This window comes from Hyla sarda, chromosome 2 (assembly GCF_029499605.1).
Source record: "Hyla sarda isolate aHylSar1 chromosome 2, aHylSar1.hap1, whole genome shotgun sequence".
Classification (NCBI taxonomy): Eukaryota; Metazoa; Chordata; class Amphibia; order Anura; family Hylidae; genus Hyla; species Hyla sarda.
Window position 1 is genome coordinate 2284793 of NC_079190.1, and position 19232 is coordinate 2304024.

At 43.0% G+C, this 19232-nt stretch overlaps 1 protein-coding gene across 3 annotated transcripts in view; it reads right to left on the reverse strand.

Moving 5' to 3' along the window:
- Window positions 1-266: 266 nt before the first annotated feature.
- LOC130358171 (zinc finger protein OZF-like) overlaps window positions 267-19232 on the reverse strand; it is a 141365-nt gene continuing 122399 nt past the window's right edge. For all 3 annotated transcript variants that reach the window (XM_056561031.1, XM_056561029.1, XM_056561032.1), the window contains exon 7: window positions 267-1291. In XM_056561031.1, the coding sequence (XP_056417006.1) occupies window positions 351-1291 (941 nt within the window). In that variant the 3' untranslated portion in view covers window positions 267-350. The remainder of the gene's footprint in view (window positions 1292-19232) is intronic.

The window sequence follows — 19232 nt, forward strand, 5'->3', positions numbered from 1 at the left end:
CCACTTGGCTCCATTCACTTTAATGGAACTGAGCTATAATACCACATGCAACCTGAGGACAGTAGAGGCGCTGTTTCTTAAGGAATTAGCTCTGTTTTTCTAAACCTGTATAAACCCTTTAATGTTGGAAGGAAACAAGAAATTATGCTTGAAAAAAAGTAAAAGACAAATCTCCTTGTGGTAATGTTATTTATTGTCTATGAAGAATCTAATGGGTTAAAATCTGCTTTGGTGTAATAGCATTTCCCACCCCCCCCCCCCCCAAACACAATTTTTTTTTTTTCCTCTTTATGAATTTTCTGATGGATTTTAAAATTAGATCTTGTACAACATTCTTCACACACGGCACATCAGGTCGGCGTCTCTCCTGTGTGAATTCTCTGATCAGTAAGAATGCCTTCAGGAACACAACCTTCCCCACTTCCTGGCCATAAATACGGTTTCTCTATGTGCCTTCTCTCATGTCTGGTAAGATAATATTTTTTGGGAAAAGCTTTCCCACATAGTGAACATGTGTGCACCTTCCTGCCTGCATGAATTCTCTCATGTATAACAAGACTTGATTTATTTTTTAAAAAAATGCCACATTTAGAACATGGATACCGTGTCTCTCCTGTGTGGATTCTCTGATGATTTCTAAGTTTGGCTTTAGCAATATAACATTTCCCACATTCTGCACAAGAGTATGGCTTCTCCCCTGTGTGAATTCTTTCATGTGCAGCAAGATGTGATTTATCTGTAAAACATTTTCCACATTCTGAACATGAATATGGCTTCTCTCCTGTGTGACTTCTCTCATGTAAAACAAGATGTGATTTATTTGTAAAACATTTCCCACATTCTGAACATGAATACGGCTTCTCTCCTGTGTGAATTCTCTGATGTGTAACAAGATTTGATTTATCTGTAAAACCTTTCCCACATTCAGAACATGAATAAAGCTTTTCCCCTGTGTGTCTTCTTTCATGTTGATTAAGGCCTGATTTACGGGTAAAACATTTCCCACATAGTGAACATGAATACGGCTTCTCTCCTGTGTGAATTCTTTTGTGTTTATAAAGAGCTGAGCTGTGTGTAAACTCTTTTCCACATTCATCACATTGAATTCTTTTCCCCCCTTTTGACCCTACAACCTGTGGTTGGTCTGGAGAAAGTTCTTCATGATCAGGGGGATAATATGATAGATCTGTTCTATGAAGTCCTGGATGGGCATTAAGGGTATAGAGGTTTTCTTCTGAAAAGTGCTCTGTGATATCTTCTTTATAATTTAGCGATAACACGTTTTCCTTTTCTGTCAGAAATAAAAATTGATTTCATTAGTTGTTTTCTTTTTTAAACCACAGTTGAGAAATGTTTGATTTCAAATGTAAATCTGTTTCCCTTAGTCATTTCTTTGCCCTGCACACTGATAAAAGAGGAAAGAAGGGGCGCTCCCTGTGCGGTATCGGTGGTGAGAACAGAACAATGTGAACAAGTGTGGTGCTTGCTCACCTGCTGGGGTTGTGCAGAAAAGGCACAACGCTTGGAGGAGCATAGACAAAAAGAAGACTGCAGCGGCACTAACTGGAGACGGGGAGAGGAGACTGGAAGTGGAAGCTGGATCGCGCTGTCACAGAGGAGATAGGTACAACCTTGTACGGTAAGGTGCTTTATTCTTCAAAACATGCAACGTGTTTCAAAACCATCAGGTTTTTTCATCAGGCATAATACAACTGAACAATAGACTGAATTTATAAGTGTTTGTATAAATTCAGTCTATTGTTCAGTTCTATCATGCCTGATGAAAAAGCCTGATGGTTTTGAAACGCGTTGCATGTTTTGAAGAATAAAGCACCTTACCATACAAGGTTGTACCTATCTCCTCTGTGACAGCGCGATCCAGCTTCCTCTCCCCGTCTCCAGTTACTGCACACTGATAGGACAGATGGATTTTTTATTGATTGAGCCATACTATAAAATGACCCCTAAACTCCCCCCCTAGTGTAATTTACTGAAAACAGACTGTCTACAGGAGGGAGTGTCGGGCTGCTGAAAGGACCTGGGAAAAGTGATTTACATTCTAAATTGTAAACTTCCCTTATGTCCTATCAGCAGCACAATAATGGGGATTTAGCACGTAGAATCCTTTATGGAGGGATCTGCTATACAGATTGTAGAATACACCTTCCTACAAAGATCTTTTCCTGAGACTACTGTATGTCAAGTAGACCATTAAGATGAGCTACAAATCTGTCCTATAGAAATGAAGCAGCGCTCAGTACGGAAGTAGAGAAAGTCCTGGTAGAATGTGCTCTCAGGCAGGATTAAAGCTTTAGACAGTGCTACGAGCAGGAGAAGGCTATAGTCTCTTTTATCCCACAGGCTTTAATGGTTTTGAGAGTTTTGCGGCCTCTATCGGGCCCATAAAAGAATACAAAGGTTTTCTTGTTTCCTTAAGCAAGCATTCCTTTCCAGATAAGTTAACAGACAGCGGCACAGATCTAAAGTAATCTGAGATCATACTGAGAGGCTCCATCTTGGGGCAGCACTGGAAGGAGATGACCTGATTGATGTTGGCAGTAGAAGGAACCTTATGCCTTAAGAATGGAAGATCCATGAGAAGGACCTTGTCTGGTCAAACAAATACCGTATTTATCGGCGTATAACACGCACTTTTTACGCTAAATTTTTTAGCCTAAAGTCTATGTGCGTGTTATACGCCGATAAGCCGCTGCAGTTCAATGATTTAAAGCGGGCGCTTTAAATCAATGAACTGCAGCGGCTTTGCAGGTGCAGAGACAGCCAGCGCTGCCGGCTTCTCTGCCCCTGCCTATCCTGGGGTCTAGAGCCCTGCTGCCGGCCCTTCTCTCCCCCCGGCTATCGGCGCCACTGCCCGTTCTCTCCCCCTGACTATCGTGCCGGCGCCCCATTGCCGGCGGCGATAGCCAGGGGGAGAGAAGCGGCACCGGCAATGGGGCAGCGGCGCCGACAGCCAGAGGGAAAGAAGGTGTAGCGGCACCGATTGCCGGCGCCGCTGGCCCGTTGCCTCCCCCCATCCCCTGTTGCCGGGGTCGAGTCCGCGCTGCTTCAGGCCTCCGGTGTGCGTCCCCTTTGTCGTTGCTATGCGCCGTGCATAGCAACAAGACAGGGGACGCACGCCTGAGGCCTGGAGCAGCGCGGACCCGACCCCGGCAACAGGTAATTATGCAACCGGGGATGGGGGGAGGCAACGGGGCAGTGACGCCGGCAATGGGTGCCGCTGCCCTTTCTCTCCCCCTGGCTGTCGGCACCGCTGCCCCATCGCCGGCGCCGCTTCTCTCCCCCTGGCTATCGGCGCCGGCACCGATAGTCAGGGGGAGAGAACGGACAGCGGCACCAATAGCCAGCGGGAGAGAAGCGGTGGCAGCAGGGCTCTAGACCCCAGGAAAGGCAGGGGGAGAGAAGTGGGCAGCGACGGCCTCTCTCCCCCTGCCTTTCCTGGGGGTGTATCGGGGTATACACGCGCGCACACACACGCACCCTCATTTTACCATGGATATTTGGGTAAAAAGCTTTTTTTACCCAAATATCCTTGGTAAAATGAGGGTGCGTGTTATAGGCCGGTGCGTGGTATACGGTATATACAACATCATAGAGCCAAAATCCTGAAGCTCTATTATACTCACAGCAGATGTGATTGCTAGAAGGAAGGTAACCTGCCGAGAGTTATGAGGGTCTCCCCTTTACAGGCTTCAAACTGAGGTGGCACAATCTCTTTAGGGGCAAAGGCAGATCCCAGAAGCAATAAAAAAAACCAAAAAAAAAAACCTGCTAACTTCTTCCAAAGACGGCCCCACACATGTCCTCAGGTTGTGTAAAGCTTTATAACTTGGCTCCATTCACTTCAAAGAAACTGAGCTGCAAGGTCTATGCCAATTAAGGAAGATAGATCCAGGGGTGTTGAGATTTAAAAAATTCTACTTGTCCAAGGGACTAAAACGGAACATAATCTACTTTTCCCTCATGAAAATCTACTTGTCCTGGTAGAAAAAATAATTTCAACCAAACTAGTACGTAAATAAGGTTTTTATTATTTTCTGCACTTTTTGTTTTTTTTCTTCTCACCCTATAATAGCCATAACTCTTATTTTTCCACCTATAGACTCACATGAGGCTTGTTTTTTGCAGGACTAAGTATACAGGGTGGGCCATTTATATGAATACACCTTAATAAAATGGGAATGGTTGGTAAAATTAACTTCCTGTTTGTGGCACATTAGTATATGTGAGGGTGGAAACTCTTCAAGATGGGTGGTGACCATGGCGGCCATTTTGAAGTCGGACATTTTGAATACAACTTTAGTTTTTTCAATAGGAAAAGGGTCATGTGACACATCAAACTTATTGGGAATTTCACAAGAAAAACAATGATGTAGCTACGGATACTGTAAGCCTGTGCTAGCATTTCTCCTGCGGCGTTGCTATCAGTGTGTGAAGAGTGGGAGAAGAGGGTTGCATTGACAATACAACACAATGGGCAGCACATTGAACACCTTTTACAAGTGATCAGAAACTTGTAAATAACTCATGAAAGAATAAAGTTACGTTAAAACCAAGCAGATCATTGTTTTTCTTGTGAAATTCCCAATAAGTTTGATGTGTCACATGACCCTCTTCCTATTGAAAAAACAAAAGTTGGATTCAAAATGACTGACTTCAAAATGGCCACCATGACCACCCCCCATCTTGAAAAGTTTCCCCCCTCACATATACTAATGTGCCACAAACAGGAAGTTAATATCACCAACCATTCCCATTTTATTAAGGTGTATCCATATAAATGGCCCACCCTGTATATCAGGATAGTACAGAGATCTCTCCGTGATCTATTTATACCCAGGACTGTATATGTGTATATATATATATATATATATATATATATATATAAATATATATATATATATATATATATATATAACAAGGAGGTGACCTAATAATATATATATAATATATCAGGACAGTACAGAGATCTCTCCATGATCTATTTATATCCAGGGCTGTATATTTATCAAGGAGGTGACCTAATAATATATATATATTTCTCTAATATATTAGGATAGTACAGAGATCTCTCAGTAATCTATTTATACCCGGGACTGTATATATATATTATTATTTGGTCACCGCCTTGTTATACATATATATATATATATATATATATATATATATGTATAACAAGGCGGTGACCAAATAATATATATATAATATATCAGGACAGTACAGAGATCTCTCCATGATCTACTTATACCCAGGACTGTATATATAACAAGGAGGTGACCTAATAATATATATATATAATATATCAGGACAGTACAGAGATCTCTCCATGATCTATTTATACCCAGGACTGTATATATAACAAGGAGGAGACCTAATAATATATATAATATATCAGGACAGTACAGAGATCTCTCCATGATCTATTTATACCCAGGACTGTATATATAACAAGGAGGTGACCTAATGATATATATATATATAATATATCAGGACAGTACAGAGATCTCTCCGTGGTCTATTTATACCCAGGACTGTATATATAACAAGGAGGTGACATAATAATATATATAATATATCAGGGCAGTACAGAGATCTCTCCATGATCTATTTATACACAGGACTGTATATATAACAAGGAGGTGACCTAATAATATATATATAATATATCAGGACAGTACAGAGATCTCTCCATGATCTATTTATACCCAGGACTGTATATATAACAAGAAGGTGACCTAATAATATATATAATATATCAGGACAGTGCAGAGATCTCTCCATGATCTATTTATACCCAGGACTGTATCTTTAACAAGGAGGTGACCTAATAATATATATAATATATCAGGACAGTACAGAGATCTCTCCATGATCTATTTATACCCAGGACTGTATATATAACAAGGAGGTGACCTAACGATATATATATATATATAATATATCAGGACAGTACAGAGATCTCTCCGTGGTCTATTTATACCCAGGACTGTATATATAACAAGGAGGTGACCTAATAATATATATAATATATCAGGACAGTACAGAGATCTCTCCATGATCTATTTATACCCAGGACTGTATATATAACAAGGAGGTGACCTAATAATATATATATAATATCAGGACAGTACAGAGATCTCTCCATTATCTATTTATACCCAGGACTGTATATATAGCAAGGAGGTGACCTAATAATAATTAGATTTTTATGCTTACAATAAAATATTTTTCTAGATCCATTGGGGGACACAGACCTTGCATATATGCTGCTGTCACTAGGAGGCTTGACACTATGGCAACAAAAAAAGTCGGCCCCTCCCAGAAGGCTATACCCGCCTACAGGCCCCGAGCTAATCAGTTTTAGTCCCAGAGAAGTAGGAGAGGACAGACAGGTTAGAAAAAAAAAAGAGAACTGTCCGAGGAAACCACAGAATAAAATTAACTAAACACACCCTAAACACAAACTCAGAGAAGCCCTTAACAATATAAAATGGGATAATGTCCTCATAAATATGAATACTGACACTAAATGGGAGACTTTTTAGAAATATCTTAAATTCTCACTGTAACATGTATATACCTTATGGGAATAAAAGGGTCAGAAATAAAAGAAAACCAATATAGATGAATAAAAATGTTAAGGGGGCAATAAATGACAAAAATAAATCATTTAAACTACTAAAACAGGACGGCAGTGAAGAAGCATTAAAAAGCTATAGAGAAAACGTTAAAATACAGATAAAAGTCGCAAAAATAGAGACAGAAAGACTCATTGCCATAGAGAGTAAAACTAACCCCAAAATGTTCTTTAACTATATAAATAGCAAAAAGGTCAAAAATGAAAGCGTTGGCCCTTTAAAAAATGATGAGGAAGAAATTATAAACGGGGATCAGGAAAAAGCAAATATATTAAACAAATTCTTCTCCACTGTGTTCACCGAGGAAAATGAAATGCCAGGTGAAATACAGCGAGATAAGGTAAACTCCCCAGTACAGGTCACCTGTCTAACCCAGGAAGAAGTACAGGTCACCTGTCTAACCCCGGAAGAAGTACGGTGCCGCCTACAAAAAATCAAAATAACAAATCACCAGGTCCAGATGGCATTCACCTCCGAGTTCTAAAGGAATTAAGTATTGTAATAGACAGACCTCTATTTTTAATATTTAAGGACTCTATAATAACAGGGACAGTACAGAGATCTCTCCATGATCTATTTATACCCAGGACTGTATCTATAACAAGGAGGTGACCTAATGATATATATAATATATCAGGACTGTATATATAACAAAGGGGCATCCACTTCGTCTAGAGGAAAGAAGGTTTCTACACCAGCACAGACGGGGGTTCTTTACTGTAAGAGCAGTGAGAGTGTGGAATTCTCTCCCGGAGGAGGTGTCATGGTGAACTCTGTAAAAGAATATAAAAGGGGTCTGGAAGCATTTTTGGAGAATAATAACATTGCTGGTTATGTGTAATAAATTTATGGGGACAGAACGTTGATCCAGAGATTTTTTCTGACTGCCATATTTGGATTCGGGAAGGAATTTTTACCTCTAGTATTAGGGTTTTTGGCCTTCCCCTGGATCAACTCAGTAGGGACTTATTAGGTATATAGAATGAACTAGATGGACTCTGGTCTTTTTTCAACCTTTGAACTATGTTACTATGTTACCCTCGGAAAGGTAACCGAACCAGAAACACCAAAAAGAAAGGGCGGGTGCTGTGTCCTCTAATGGATCCTCTGAGAAAAAGATTTTACTGAAAGCATAAAAATCTCTTTTTCTCTATCGGCTCCATTGGGGGACACAGACCTTGGGATGTACCAAAGCCTTCCCTCGAGTGGGAAAAAGAACCCAGTCAGTCAGGTGGAAGGCTGGACCACCACCGTCTACAACACCTTACAGCCCAGACTAGCATCAGCAGATGCAAAGGTATGAACCTGGTAGAATTTTGTAAAAGTGTGTAAAGACGACAAGGTAGCCACCTTAGACACGAGGCTGAAGCCCTGTTGCGGAGAGACCAGGAAGCTCGGACAGAACGCTTGGAATGAGCTGAGACTCTGAAGGGTGGGGTCTTCCCCTTGCACCGGTAAGCTTCCGAAATGGCAGACTTGATCCACCGCAAAATGGTGTCCTTTGAAGCAGGGAGTCCTTTACGGCGACCGTCCGTGAGAACAAAAAAGGAGTCACACTGACGAAAGGAAGACGTGATAGAGAGGTAGGTCCGGACAGCCCGCACCACATCCAGTTTATGGAGCAAACGCTCCTTGGGATGAGAAGGAGTCGGACAAAAAGACGGGAGGACGATGTCCTCATTGAGATGAAAAGCGGAAACAACCTGAGGTAAGAAGGATAGAACCGGACGAAAAACAACTTTGTCCTGGTGGATGACCAGGAAGGGAGAGCAGCAGGAGAGAGCTGCCAGCTCTGAAACCCTCCTAATAGAGGTAATTGCAAGAAGGAACGCCACCTTACAGGAAAGGAGATGAAGAGAAACATCCCTGAGAGGTTCAAAGGGAGCGGCCTGCAGGGCACTCAGGACCAAGTTCAAATCCCAAGGGGGAGTAGGGGACCGATAAGGAGGGGCAGCATGGGCCACACCCTGAAGAAAGGTCCAAATATGAGAATTGGACGCTAGAGGACGTTGAAAGAGAATAGAAAGGGCCAAAACCTGACCCTTAAGGGAGCTGAGAGCTAACCATTGGTCCAGCCCCGACTGCAAAAAAGATAGGAGTTGGGGGAGAGAGAACGCAACTGGAGAAAAAGAAAATAAGACCGCCAGGTACGGTGGTAAATCTTCGCAGAGGAGGGCTTGCGTGCCCTGAGCATGGTTTGAATCACCTGGGGAGAGAAACCTGGGGCCCTTAGAACCATGGTCTCAACCGCCACGCCATCAAATGCAGCGACGGTAAATTGGGGTGGCACAGGGGACCTTGAGAGAGGAGGTCTGGACGAAGTGGGAGGTGCAGAAGTCGGACCAAGTCGGCCCAAATAAAATGCCCTCCGGGGCCAGTCCAGAGCCACGAGAATGGCGGGGATGCCCTCTGCTTTGAGCTTCCTCAGGACCCTGGGAAGGAGAGGAAGAGGAGGGAAAAGATAGAGGTAGGGCGAAGCCCAACCAAGGAATCACCAGGGCATCCACAGCTAGAGCCAATGGGTCCCGGGACTTCGACACAAAGTGAGGAACTTTCTGATTGTAGCAGGACGCGAAGAGGTCCACATCTGGAACGTCCCAGAGGTTGCACTTCCGGATGAAGGGACCACTCAACGGGGTCAGTGGAGGACCGGTTGAGAAAGTCCGCTTCCCAGTTGTTTACTCCCGGAATGTGAATTGCCAAGACGGCCGGAACTCTGAGTTCCACGCAGAGAATTTTGGATACCTCGGCCATCGCTGCTGGGCTGCGAGTGCCGCCCTGGTGACTGATGTACACCACAGCAGTGGAGTTGCCTGATTGGACACAAACAGGGCGGCCCTGAAGAAGAAGGATCTCCCAATGAAGCAGGCAAAGATAGACTGCCCTCAGTTGCAATATGTTGATGGGGAGAAGGGCTTCTCGAGAGGGGGACCAAAGACCCTGGACCGTCCAATCCCTGAAAACCCCCTCCCCAGCCCGAAAGACTGGCATCCTTCGTGACGACTTGCCAGCGAAGGGGAATGAAGGAGCGTCCCTGAAGGAGTAGGTGGAATGAAGACACCATAGAAGTGACTGACGAGACCTCTGAGGAAGAACAATCCTGCGATCGAGAGACAATAGAGATCTTTCCCACCGGGATAGAATCGACAGTCGAAGAGGACAGTAATGAAACTGGGCGAATGGAACGGCCTCCATGGACGCCACCATCCGACCCAGGACTTCCATGCAAAAGCGAAGGGAAACTGGGGCGGATCTCTGAAGTATCCGAACCCCTGAAAAAAGAATCAGCTGCTTGTCCGGTGGAAGCCGAATCCGGGCAGAAGCCGTGTCGAACTGGAGTCGCAAGAATATTAGGGACTGGGTGGGAGAGAGGTTGGACTTGTCCTGATTGATCATCCAGCCGAAACGAGACAATGCCTGAAGGGTGAGACTCCAGATTTTGGGCCCTGGTCGGAGCCTTGATCAGGAGGTCGTCCAAGTAAGGACTCACGGAGACACCTCTTGTCCATAAAAGGGCGATTACCAGTGCCAGGACCTTGGTGAACAGCCTTGGAGCAGTTGCCAGACCGAAGGGGAGAGCCACAAACTGAAAATGGCCTTCCGGAACAGCAAAGCGGAGGTACCGCTGGTGTCCTGGGAATATTGGAATGTGGAGGTAGGCATCCTTGATGTTCACTGAAGAAACTCCCCTTGATCCATGGATACCACGACCGAACGGAGGGACTCCATGCAGAAATGGAGGAGAAAATGCTGGTTGAGGTGCTTCAGATCCAAGATTGGGCGTGCAGAACCCCCTTTCTCGGGAAGCACGAAGAGGTTGGAATAAAAACCTCGAAAACGCTCCCTGGGAGGAACCGGAACAATTACTCCCTGGATGAGAAGGGACTGGAGCACGCCACGAAAGGCCTTTGCCAGAGAGGGGGACCGGGAGGTCCGCAAAAGAAAAAAGCGATCCCTTGGAAGGGATCCGGTAACCATTGGATACTACGTCGCTGACCCAGGAGTCCTGCACATGTGCAGCCCAGACGTCCCGGAAGCCTAATAGATGACCTCCCACCTGGGAAAAATCTGCGGGTTGGGGCGTCCCTTCAGGAAGAGGTAGGTTTACAGGTGCCCGCTTTGGCCGCAAAACGGCCAGAACAGTTGTCTGATTTCCAGGAGGAACGAGTCCCCTTGTTGGAACCAAAAGTCCGAAAGGACGTTGGCTTCCGACGGGAAGCAGCACTGCGAGTCTTGTTTTGAGGTAACAAGGAACTTTTCCCACCTGTCGCCTCTGAGATAATCTCATCTAGGCGCTTGCCAAAGAGCCAAGAACCAGTAAAAGGAAGTTCAGTCAGACACTTTTTGGAAGCTGCATCCGCATCCCAGGCTTTGAGCCACATGGAACGACGGAGGGCCACTAGGTTGCCTGTGGCAAAGGCAGCACCAGCACAGCGGGCAGACTGCATGGAAGCAGAACACAGAAAATCTCCAGCCTTGGAGAGTAGGAGGGCTAAGTCAGCCAATTCCTCCTAGGGGGATCCAGAAAGAATACCCTGACGGAGTTGGGAAGCCCAGACTGAAAGGGCTTTTGATACCCAGGCAGAAGCAAATGCAGGAAGAAGGGAAGAGGTCTCCACCTTCTTGTCCGCCAGGTCTTTGAAGGAGGCTGCATCCGCCAATGGCAGGGTAGTCGCTTTAGAAAGGCGGGAGACCGGTGGATCCATAGTTGGAGGAGATGTCCACCGAGCAATGAGGTCCTTGGCAAAAGCATATTGCGCTTGAACCTTCTTTATCTCTTGAAATTTTTTGTCAGGATGCCTCCAGGCGGACTCCAGTAAGGCTTCAAATTCAGCATGGGAGCTGAAAACCTTGGGTGCCGGTTGGGCACGGTGAAAGGAAACTTCTGGAGCCACTTCTGAAGTTCCTGGGTCCTCTAGGTGGAAGGTGTCCCTTATGGCTGAAACAAATGTGTCCACCGTGTCAGCCGTATCTGTTCGGTCCTCTGAATCAGAGGCAGAATCAGAAGCCTCATCTACAAGTTCTCCAGGAGAGTGGGAACGAGTGGAGGCAGCCCTGGAAGAGGGAGACACTGACCTGGTACGTGGTTCTGGAGATCCAGAGTGGCGACCAGGGGAGCATCCTCTATAAGAGGGATGCTTGTGGAAGGCAGGAGCAGAGGGTTGATACTTGTGAGGGGAGCGCCTATGTCTGCTAGATGACTCTGGAGATGAGTTAGAGGAGATAAACCTATTACGCTTGTGAGGGCGTTTAGCATAGGGAGAGGGAGAGCGGGTCTCCCTGGAGAATCGGCGTAAGGAGGACCTCTCCAAGGCAGTCAATACAGAACGGGAGACCTGAGCCAAGTCATAGATAGACTTGGGAAGTAAAGAAACCCAAACTGGAGGGATAGCAGAGTCCACAGGGTTTGGGGGAGCCTCCTGGATAGAAATACCCGGGGGGTCTGGAGGTGCAGTGGTGCAGGCGGAACAAGTAGGTTCAGCAGAACCAGACATTTTTGCGTTACAGCCCTTGCAAGTGTAATAGGTGACCAGGGCTCCAGGTACCTGTCTTAAAGGGAGGGACAGTTCTGAGTATGGACATAGCAGGTAAAAAGATGAAACAATCTCACCCGGCGTCCGTGTCCCCGGCAAAAAGCAGCAGCTGAGAGAACTTCTGCAGCTGAAGAGACAGGAAGGGAGGAGTACAGAACCAAAAAGAAGCTGGGGATCGGATGAAAGTCTAGAACGCCTCTCATTGGTCCTAAGGCAGACTGCCATGCTCACAGAGCGCTGCTAGGTAGAGGGAAAAAGGCCAGGTAATGAAAAGTCTCTGTGTAGACCTTATTAACGCCCAGGTGTGGATATTCACCAAGTCCACAGTAGAATCATAGAAATACAAAAGCTTGGGCTGTATATATATATTCATAAAAGAATTCCAGCACTCAAGATTAGAAGATTCATTTTCTTTTGTATCTATTTGAGAGTTTCCCAAGTATTCGTAGTTTAAAGCAGTTAACAGATGGTATGTCGGCAAACATCCAATCTAGCAGAGGTCTTAACACACTAGTTGGGAGCCATCAGGGTCTTACGCAATGTTTCGGGGGACCGCCCCCTTACTCATGCGTACTAGATCCTGGATTTCCAGACCATGTTGTAGGAATCTCAAATCTGAAGGTAATTATCAAATTTTCTTTAAGAAAGAGTAATAAAATAGTATGTTTATCAAAACGATTCGTATAATGTAATTTTAAATACCTTAGAATTATTTTTAAAAAACGAATATGTGAGATTTTACATCATGTGTTGGATTACGATAATTTTTTCACAGAAACGCTTTGTAACTACAGACTTCATTTAAGCCGAATGGGGAAGTCGTTTCAAAATAGGTCATCCAATAAGCTTCCCTTTGCAAGAGACGTTTGCGGTTTGGGCTGTCATTCATGTCAGTGTGAACTTGTTCTAAAATTTGCCATCGAAGTTCATTAATATTGTGATTCATGTCTAGGAAGTGTCTAGCTACTGTTGTCTCGCTATATTTAGTGGATTCATTTACTGTTTTAGTGTTTTAAAGCTTTTCTGATGTTGTTTTTATGTTCTGTTAGTCTCACTTTAATTTTTCTGCTTGTTTGACCGATGTCATTTTTGCCACAAGGGCATTTCAGCATATAGATTCCATTTTCAGTATTACATGTAAAAAAGCAACGGCTGGGAATTTAATAACCTTTTTTAGGATGATAAACATTTTCTCCTTTTATTACATTATTGCAATGAGAGCAATTTAAACAAGGATATGTTTTCTTTTTTTTTTTTTATCCTAAAAATGTTTGATAATCTTTTTTCTTTTTTATGATGTTGTTACGCCGAGCGCTCCGGGTCCCCGCTTCTCCCCGGAGCGCTCACGGTGTTCTCCTGTTCGCAGCGCCCCGGTCAGACCCGCTGACCGGGTACGCTGCGATTATGTCCCCAGCCGGGATGCGATTTGCGATGCGAGACGCACCCGCTCGCGGTGCGCATCCCGACCCGCTTACCAGACTCGTTCCCCGTCTGTGCTGTCCCACATTGTGAGACAAAATTGAAAAAAAAAACGCCATTTTGTAACTTTTGGGGGCTTCCGTTTCTACGTAGTACATTTTTCGGTAAAAATGACACCTTATCTTTATTCTGTAGGTCCATACGATTAAAATGATATCCTACTTATATAGGTTTGAATTTGTCGCACTTCTGGAAAAAATCATAACTTCATGCAGAAAAATGTATACGTTTAAAATTGTCATCTTCTGACCCCTATAACTTTTTTATTTTTCTGTGTATGGGGCGGTATGAGGGCTCATTTTTTGCGCCGTGATCTGAAGTTTTTAACGGTACCATTTTTGCATTGATAGGACTTATTTTTTCATGATTTAAAAAGTGACCAAAAATGCACTATTTTGGACTTTGGAATTTTTTTGCGCGCACGCCATTGACCGTGCGGTTTAATTAACGATATATTTTTATAATTCAGACATTTCTGCACGCGGCGATACCATATATGTTTATTCTTATTTACACTGTGTTTTTTCTTTTATGGGAAAAGGGGGGTGATTCAAACTTTTAATAGGGAAGGGGTTAAATGATGTTTATTCACTTTTTTTTGCAGTGTTATAGCTCCCATAGGGACCTATAACACTGCACACACTGATCTTTTACATTGATCACTGGTTTCTCATAAGAAACCAGTGATCAATGATTTTGCCGCATGACTGCTCATGCCTGGATCTCAGGCACTGAGCAGTCATTCCCCGCTGTCCTGTCAGCTGTTCGGGATGCCGCGATTTCACCGCGGCTATCCCGAACAGCCCACTGAGCTAGCCGGCATGCTTTCGGTTTCACTTTAGACGCGGCGTTCAACTTTGAACGCCGCGTCTAAAGGGTTAATAGCGCGCGGCACAGCGATCAATGCCGCGCACTATTAGCCACGGGTCCCGGCCGTTGTTAGAGGCCGGGCCCGACCCGCTATGACGCGGGGCCACGCCGTGGCCCCGCGTTATAGATCGGGAGTGGACACATGACGTTCCAGTACGTCATGTGTCCTTAAGGGGTTAAAGGGCCGGTGCGCCACTGATTGGCGCATGGGTTTTAATCAGTATCTTCACCTGTGCACTTCCCTATAATACCGCACTTCCCCTGCACTTCCTTGTCGTTTCCTTGTGTGTTCCTAGCCTGTGTTCCAGACCTCCTGCCGTTGCCCCTGACTACGATCCTTGCCGCCTGCCCCGACCTTCTGCTACGTCCGACCTTGCTCTTGTCTACTCCCTTGTACCGCGCCTATCTTCAGCAGTCAGAGAGGTTGAGCCGTTGCAGTTGGATACGACCTGGTTACTACCGCCGCTGCAAGACCATCCCGCTTTGCGGCGGGCTCTGGTGAAAACCAGTAGCAACTTAGAACCGGTCCACCGACACGGCCCACGCCAATCCCTCTCTGGCACAGAGGATCCACCTCCTTCCTGCTGAATCCTGACAGATGTCTCCTCGTACTATCACGTTGCCAATGGTTTTTCCCCAATTATATACAAACATGGGAGGTTCCCTGAATAATTTGCCATATTTAGGGTCAGATTTTATTATACCCCAATATTTTCTTTCTATCTTTTTTCTTTAATAAATCTGTTCTGTCTAGAAGTTCCACTTCTTCCTCTACTTTCTTCAATTCTTTTCTAGAATAACCCCTATTTTCAAATTTTTCTGTAATAATTTTCTTATTTCTTTCATATTCTTCCTCATTATTAATAATTCTTTTAGCTCTGATATACTGACTTTTCGGCAGACCCCAAAAAATATTAGGATTATGAAAACTCCTATTATCTAGCATGTTATTTTTATCTGTACTTTTAACATATAACGTAGTGTAAAATTTTTCGGCATGTTTAGTTACCTTGACGTCTAAGAATTGAATTTTTTGAGGATCATATGTAACTGTAAATTTAATAGTGGGGTGTACCGTATTTAATTTCTGTACAAATGCGAAGAGAGATTCCTCCGTTCCTCCCAAGAGCATGAAAATATCATCCACGTAACGTAGCCACGTCAGTGGAGTTTCCATGTCTGGGGAAGAAAAGACAAATCTCTCCTCGAATGCAAGCATGAAAATATTAGCGAGACTTGGAGCGACGGGAGACCCCATTGAAGTCCCGTCTACTTGTAAATAAAATGATGTATCAAAACGAAAATAATTTCTATGCAGGACAAAGTCTAAAAGATTCATAAAAAATGCAATCATTTGATTACTCAATGTATTGTTTCTGCATAAGATTTCATGAATGCATTGTGCTCCTTGACATAGATAGTTTTCAACAGGTGAGGACTTCCAAGGGGCGGTGAGGGATATCGGCGCTGACCAGGAACGGACACGTCCAGAGAGTAAAAGATGTTTTATTTAAATACAACGCGTTTCACCGTACTAAGACGGCTTCATCAGGCATGACAAACAGGATAAGGAGGGGGTTTATATACAAAATAGTATTAACCCAATCGGGTCAGGATACATCATTTAAAAAACTTAACCCATTCAGGATATATAACAACATTGCATGAACATTAAAAAAAAGGGGAAAGAAAATTAAAATCAATGTAAAAGTACATACAGACTGCACATATTATTTAGGCAACACTACAAACACTGGATTTTATGGATGCACAAATATACAAAAATAAGTATTATATAAGACAAAAAAAAATATATATATATATATCTGGGTGTAAAAACATATAATCAATTACGACATTCTAACATAAAAATGTTTTTCATGTATAACGTAAACTTATAAGATATAAAGGTACATGAAAACATATAAAAAAACACATATATGTAGGAAAAAAAAAGTCTGACAAAAAATCTCTGAAAAGTTCACTGGGTGTGAACAGGGCACGGAGATAACATTCACCTCACGTTTTCAATCATTTCATTTAGTCCCTGAAGGGCCAAAGTGGCAAGTTTATGAATCCAAAAGGATTCCCTGTAGATTAAACGCTGGAATCTCCCAGGACAACCCTCAGGGATATATTCTAGTATATTCAAGTCTCCTTTATGAATAATTGAAAAGTGTCTGGAGACACTATGTAATAAAAATGTATTTTTAATATTTGATCTATGTCTGCACATGCGGCCCACATATTGCAAGTCAAGAGATATATCGCGAATTCTGTACCACAGTCTACATTATAGAAAAAGGTTTTTTAGTTTGAAGTGAGGTGAAACTATCAACTCCAGTGCCCTGAATCACATCACAGCACAAACAACGATTTTTATTGCAAGAAACACAACCTTTTAGTGTAGTCGCATGTGCAACTGCCGCAGAATTATTTTTTAAACTGCTTTTCACATTTTTAGCACGTCGAAATGTGATATTCGGGGAATTTGGAACTATCTCCCTAAGTATAGGGTCCGACAAAATAATAGGCCAGTTCTTTTTAATTATCTTTTTGATCTCATTTGCACTATTATTAAAATTAGTAATAAAATGATATTTAAATCTATTCTCACCTGAGTCTATACTTTTGATTCCCTTTTTATTTATTAAGAAATCTGTTTGTTTCATGGTTTTTACTTTATTATATGCTGTATGCAATATTTTTTTGGGGTATCCCTTGTCAAGTCCCTGTAATACCAAAGATTGCGTTTTGAAGTCTGCATCTGTAGTGATATTTTTCCTAATTCGGACATATTGCCCGTATGGCACATTTCTCAACCAATAAGGATAGTGAGCACTATCAAAACTCAAAAAACTATTAACATCTACCTGTTTGAAATAAGTGCGTGTAATAATTTCATTATTCTCAGTTTTTATTGTGGAGGGAAAATGTGGGGTAAAACGTAAGCCCCATGTGTTAGGACTCAAATATCTAACAAATTCCTCTGCCTCTGACTGACTCCCTGTCCAAACAAAAAATAAATCATCAATAAATCTTTTAAATAAAAAAATGTGATGAAAAAAAGGGGAGGACTGTGCCATGTACTGGGACTCGAATCGCCCCATAAATAAATTAGCATAACTTGGGGCGAAACGAGCCCCTATGGCCCAGCCCTTCGTCTGCCAGTAAATAATATCATTAAATGTAAAAATATTGTGCTCTAAAATAAATTGTATGGAATTCAACAAAAAAGAAGATTGTTCTTTATTTATATCTAAATCATTGGTTAAGAAATGTTCCACACTCTCAAGACCCAGTTTTGTACGGATGTTGGAATAGAGAGAACACACATCCAAGGAAAGAAAGGAAAAAGAAGGGGGAAGAGAAGGGTCATCGAGTACTTGAATCAATTGTGTGGAGTCCCTCAAATAAGAGGGTAACACATGAAGAAATAAATCTACATCATGGGATAAATGAGCAGTAATGGAAGGAATACCAGAAATAATGGGACGACCTGGAGGATTAACTAAATCTTTATGTAACTTGGGCAAATAATAAAAAATAGGAACAGAATAGTTTTTAATATTAAGGAATGTGTGTTCTCGCCTATCCAACAGCTTTCGATCCACGGCTCCATTTATTAGTCCTGTATATAGCAGAAAATATTCAGGTGAGGGATCCTTCAGCAGCCTTTCATAATACTCACCATCAGACAAAATTCTAGTCGCTTCATTAATATACATTTCCCTATCAAGGACAGATATACCGCCCCCCTTGTTGGCAGGGCGGATAATTATATTTTTATTATTTTGTAGTGACTTAATACCAGCGCTCTCATTTATATTTAGATTATCTCTAAATGAAGATGTTGGTGTATTTTCACACATTTGATCAACTTTTTTTGGACAACTGAATAAAATGTATCCAAATGATTACCCTTATGGTGAAGGGGATAAAAGGATGATGTGGGTTTAACTGAAGCAGGTTTAACTGTGGGATCAATAGTGGTGGCTTCTATCATGGGCTCCATAGGCTGTATCTGTGTATTCCTTTTATAATAGAAAAGGGACGTGTCACTGTCAGCTTTCGAATATATTGATTTAGGTCTAAAAATAGCTGGAAATCACTTGGTTTAGAAGTGGGGCAAAATGAAAGACCCCTACTCAATAAGCTGGTTTCATATTCAGTGAGTAAAATGGGAGGATAAATTGAATAGTTTCATTGTCTGTTTTTCTTGGGGTTGAATAGGGAGCTTAGCTCTGGATTTCGATTTCCTGATAGTGGTGCCTCCTCTGCAGCCTCGGGGTTTCCTTTTCTTTTTGTGGGATGTGTTGGTGGACCTGATAGGGTCGGGAAATAGTGTGTGATTCGGTGTGATGTAGATTGGATGAGTGGTTTCTGTAGTGGTACAGTGTGCACAAGTGTAGGTAGGGAATCTAAAAAAGAAATAGATGAGTGTGTGTCTGTAAGTATCAGATGAAGTATCGTGTATAGTGAATAAAGATGTATCTAGGGATGGTGTAGCAGAGGATGTGATATTGTCTTGAGGTTTGGTGGAAGAAAGGACGAGGAATCAGAGTGTAAAGGAAGACGCAATGTGAAAGAGCGAGTCAGAAGATGAACACAAAGAGGTGGATGGTGGAACAGAAGAAGTGTGTATATGGGATCATGTCTGTGAAACAGGTGGGTTAACAGAAAGGGTGTGTGA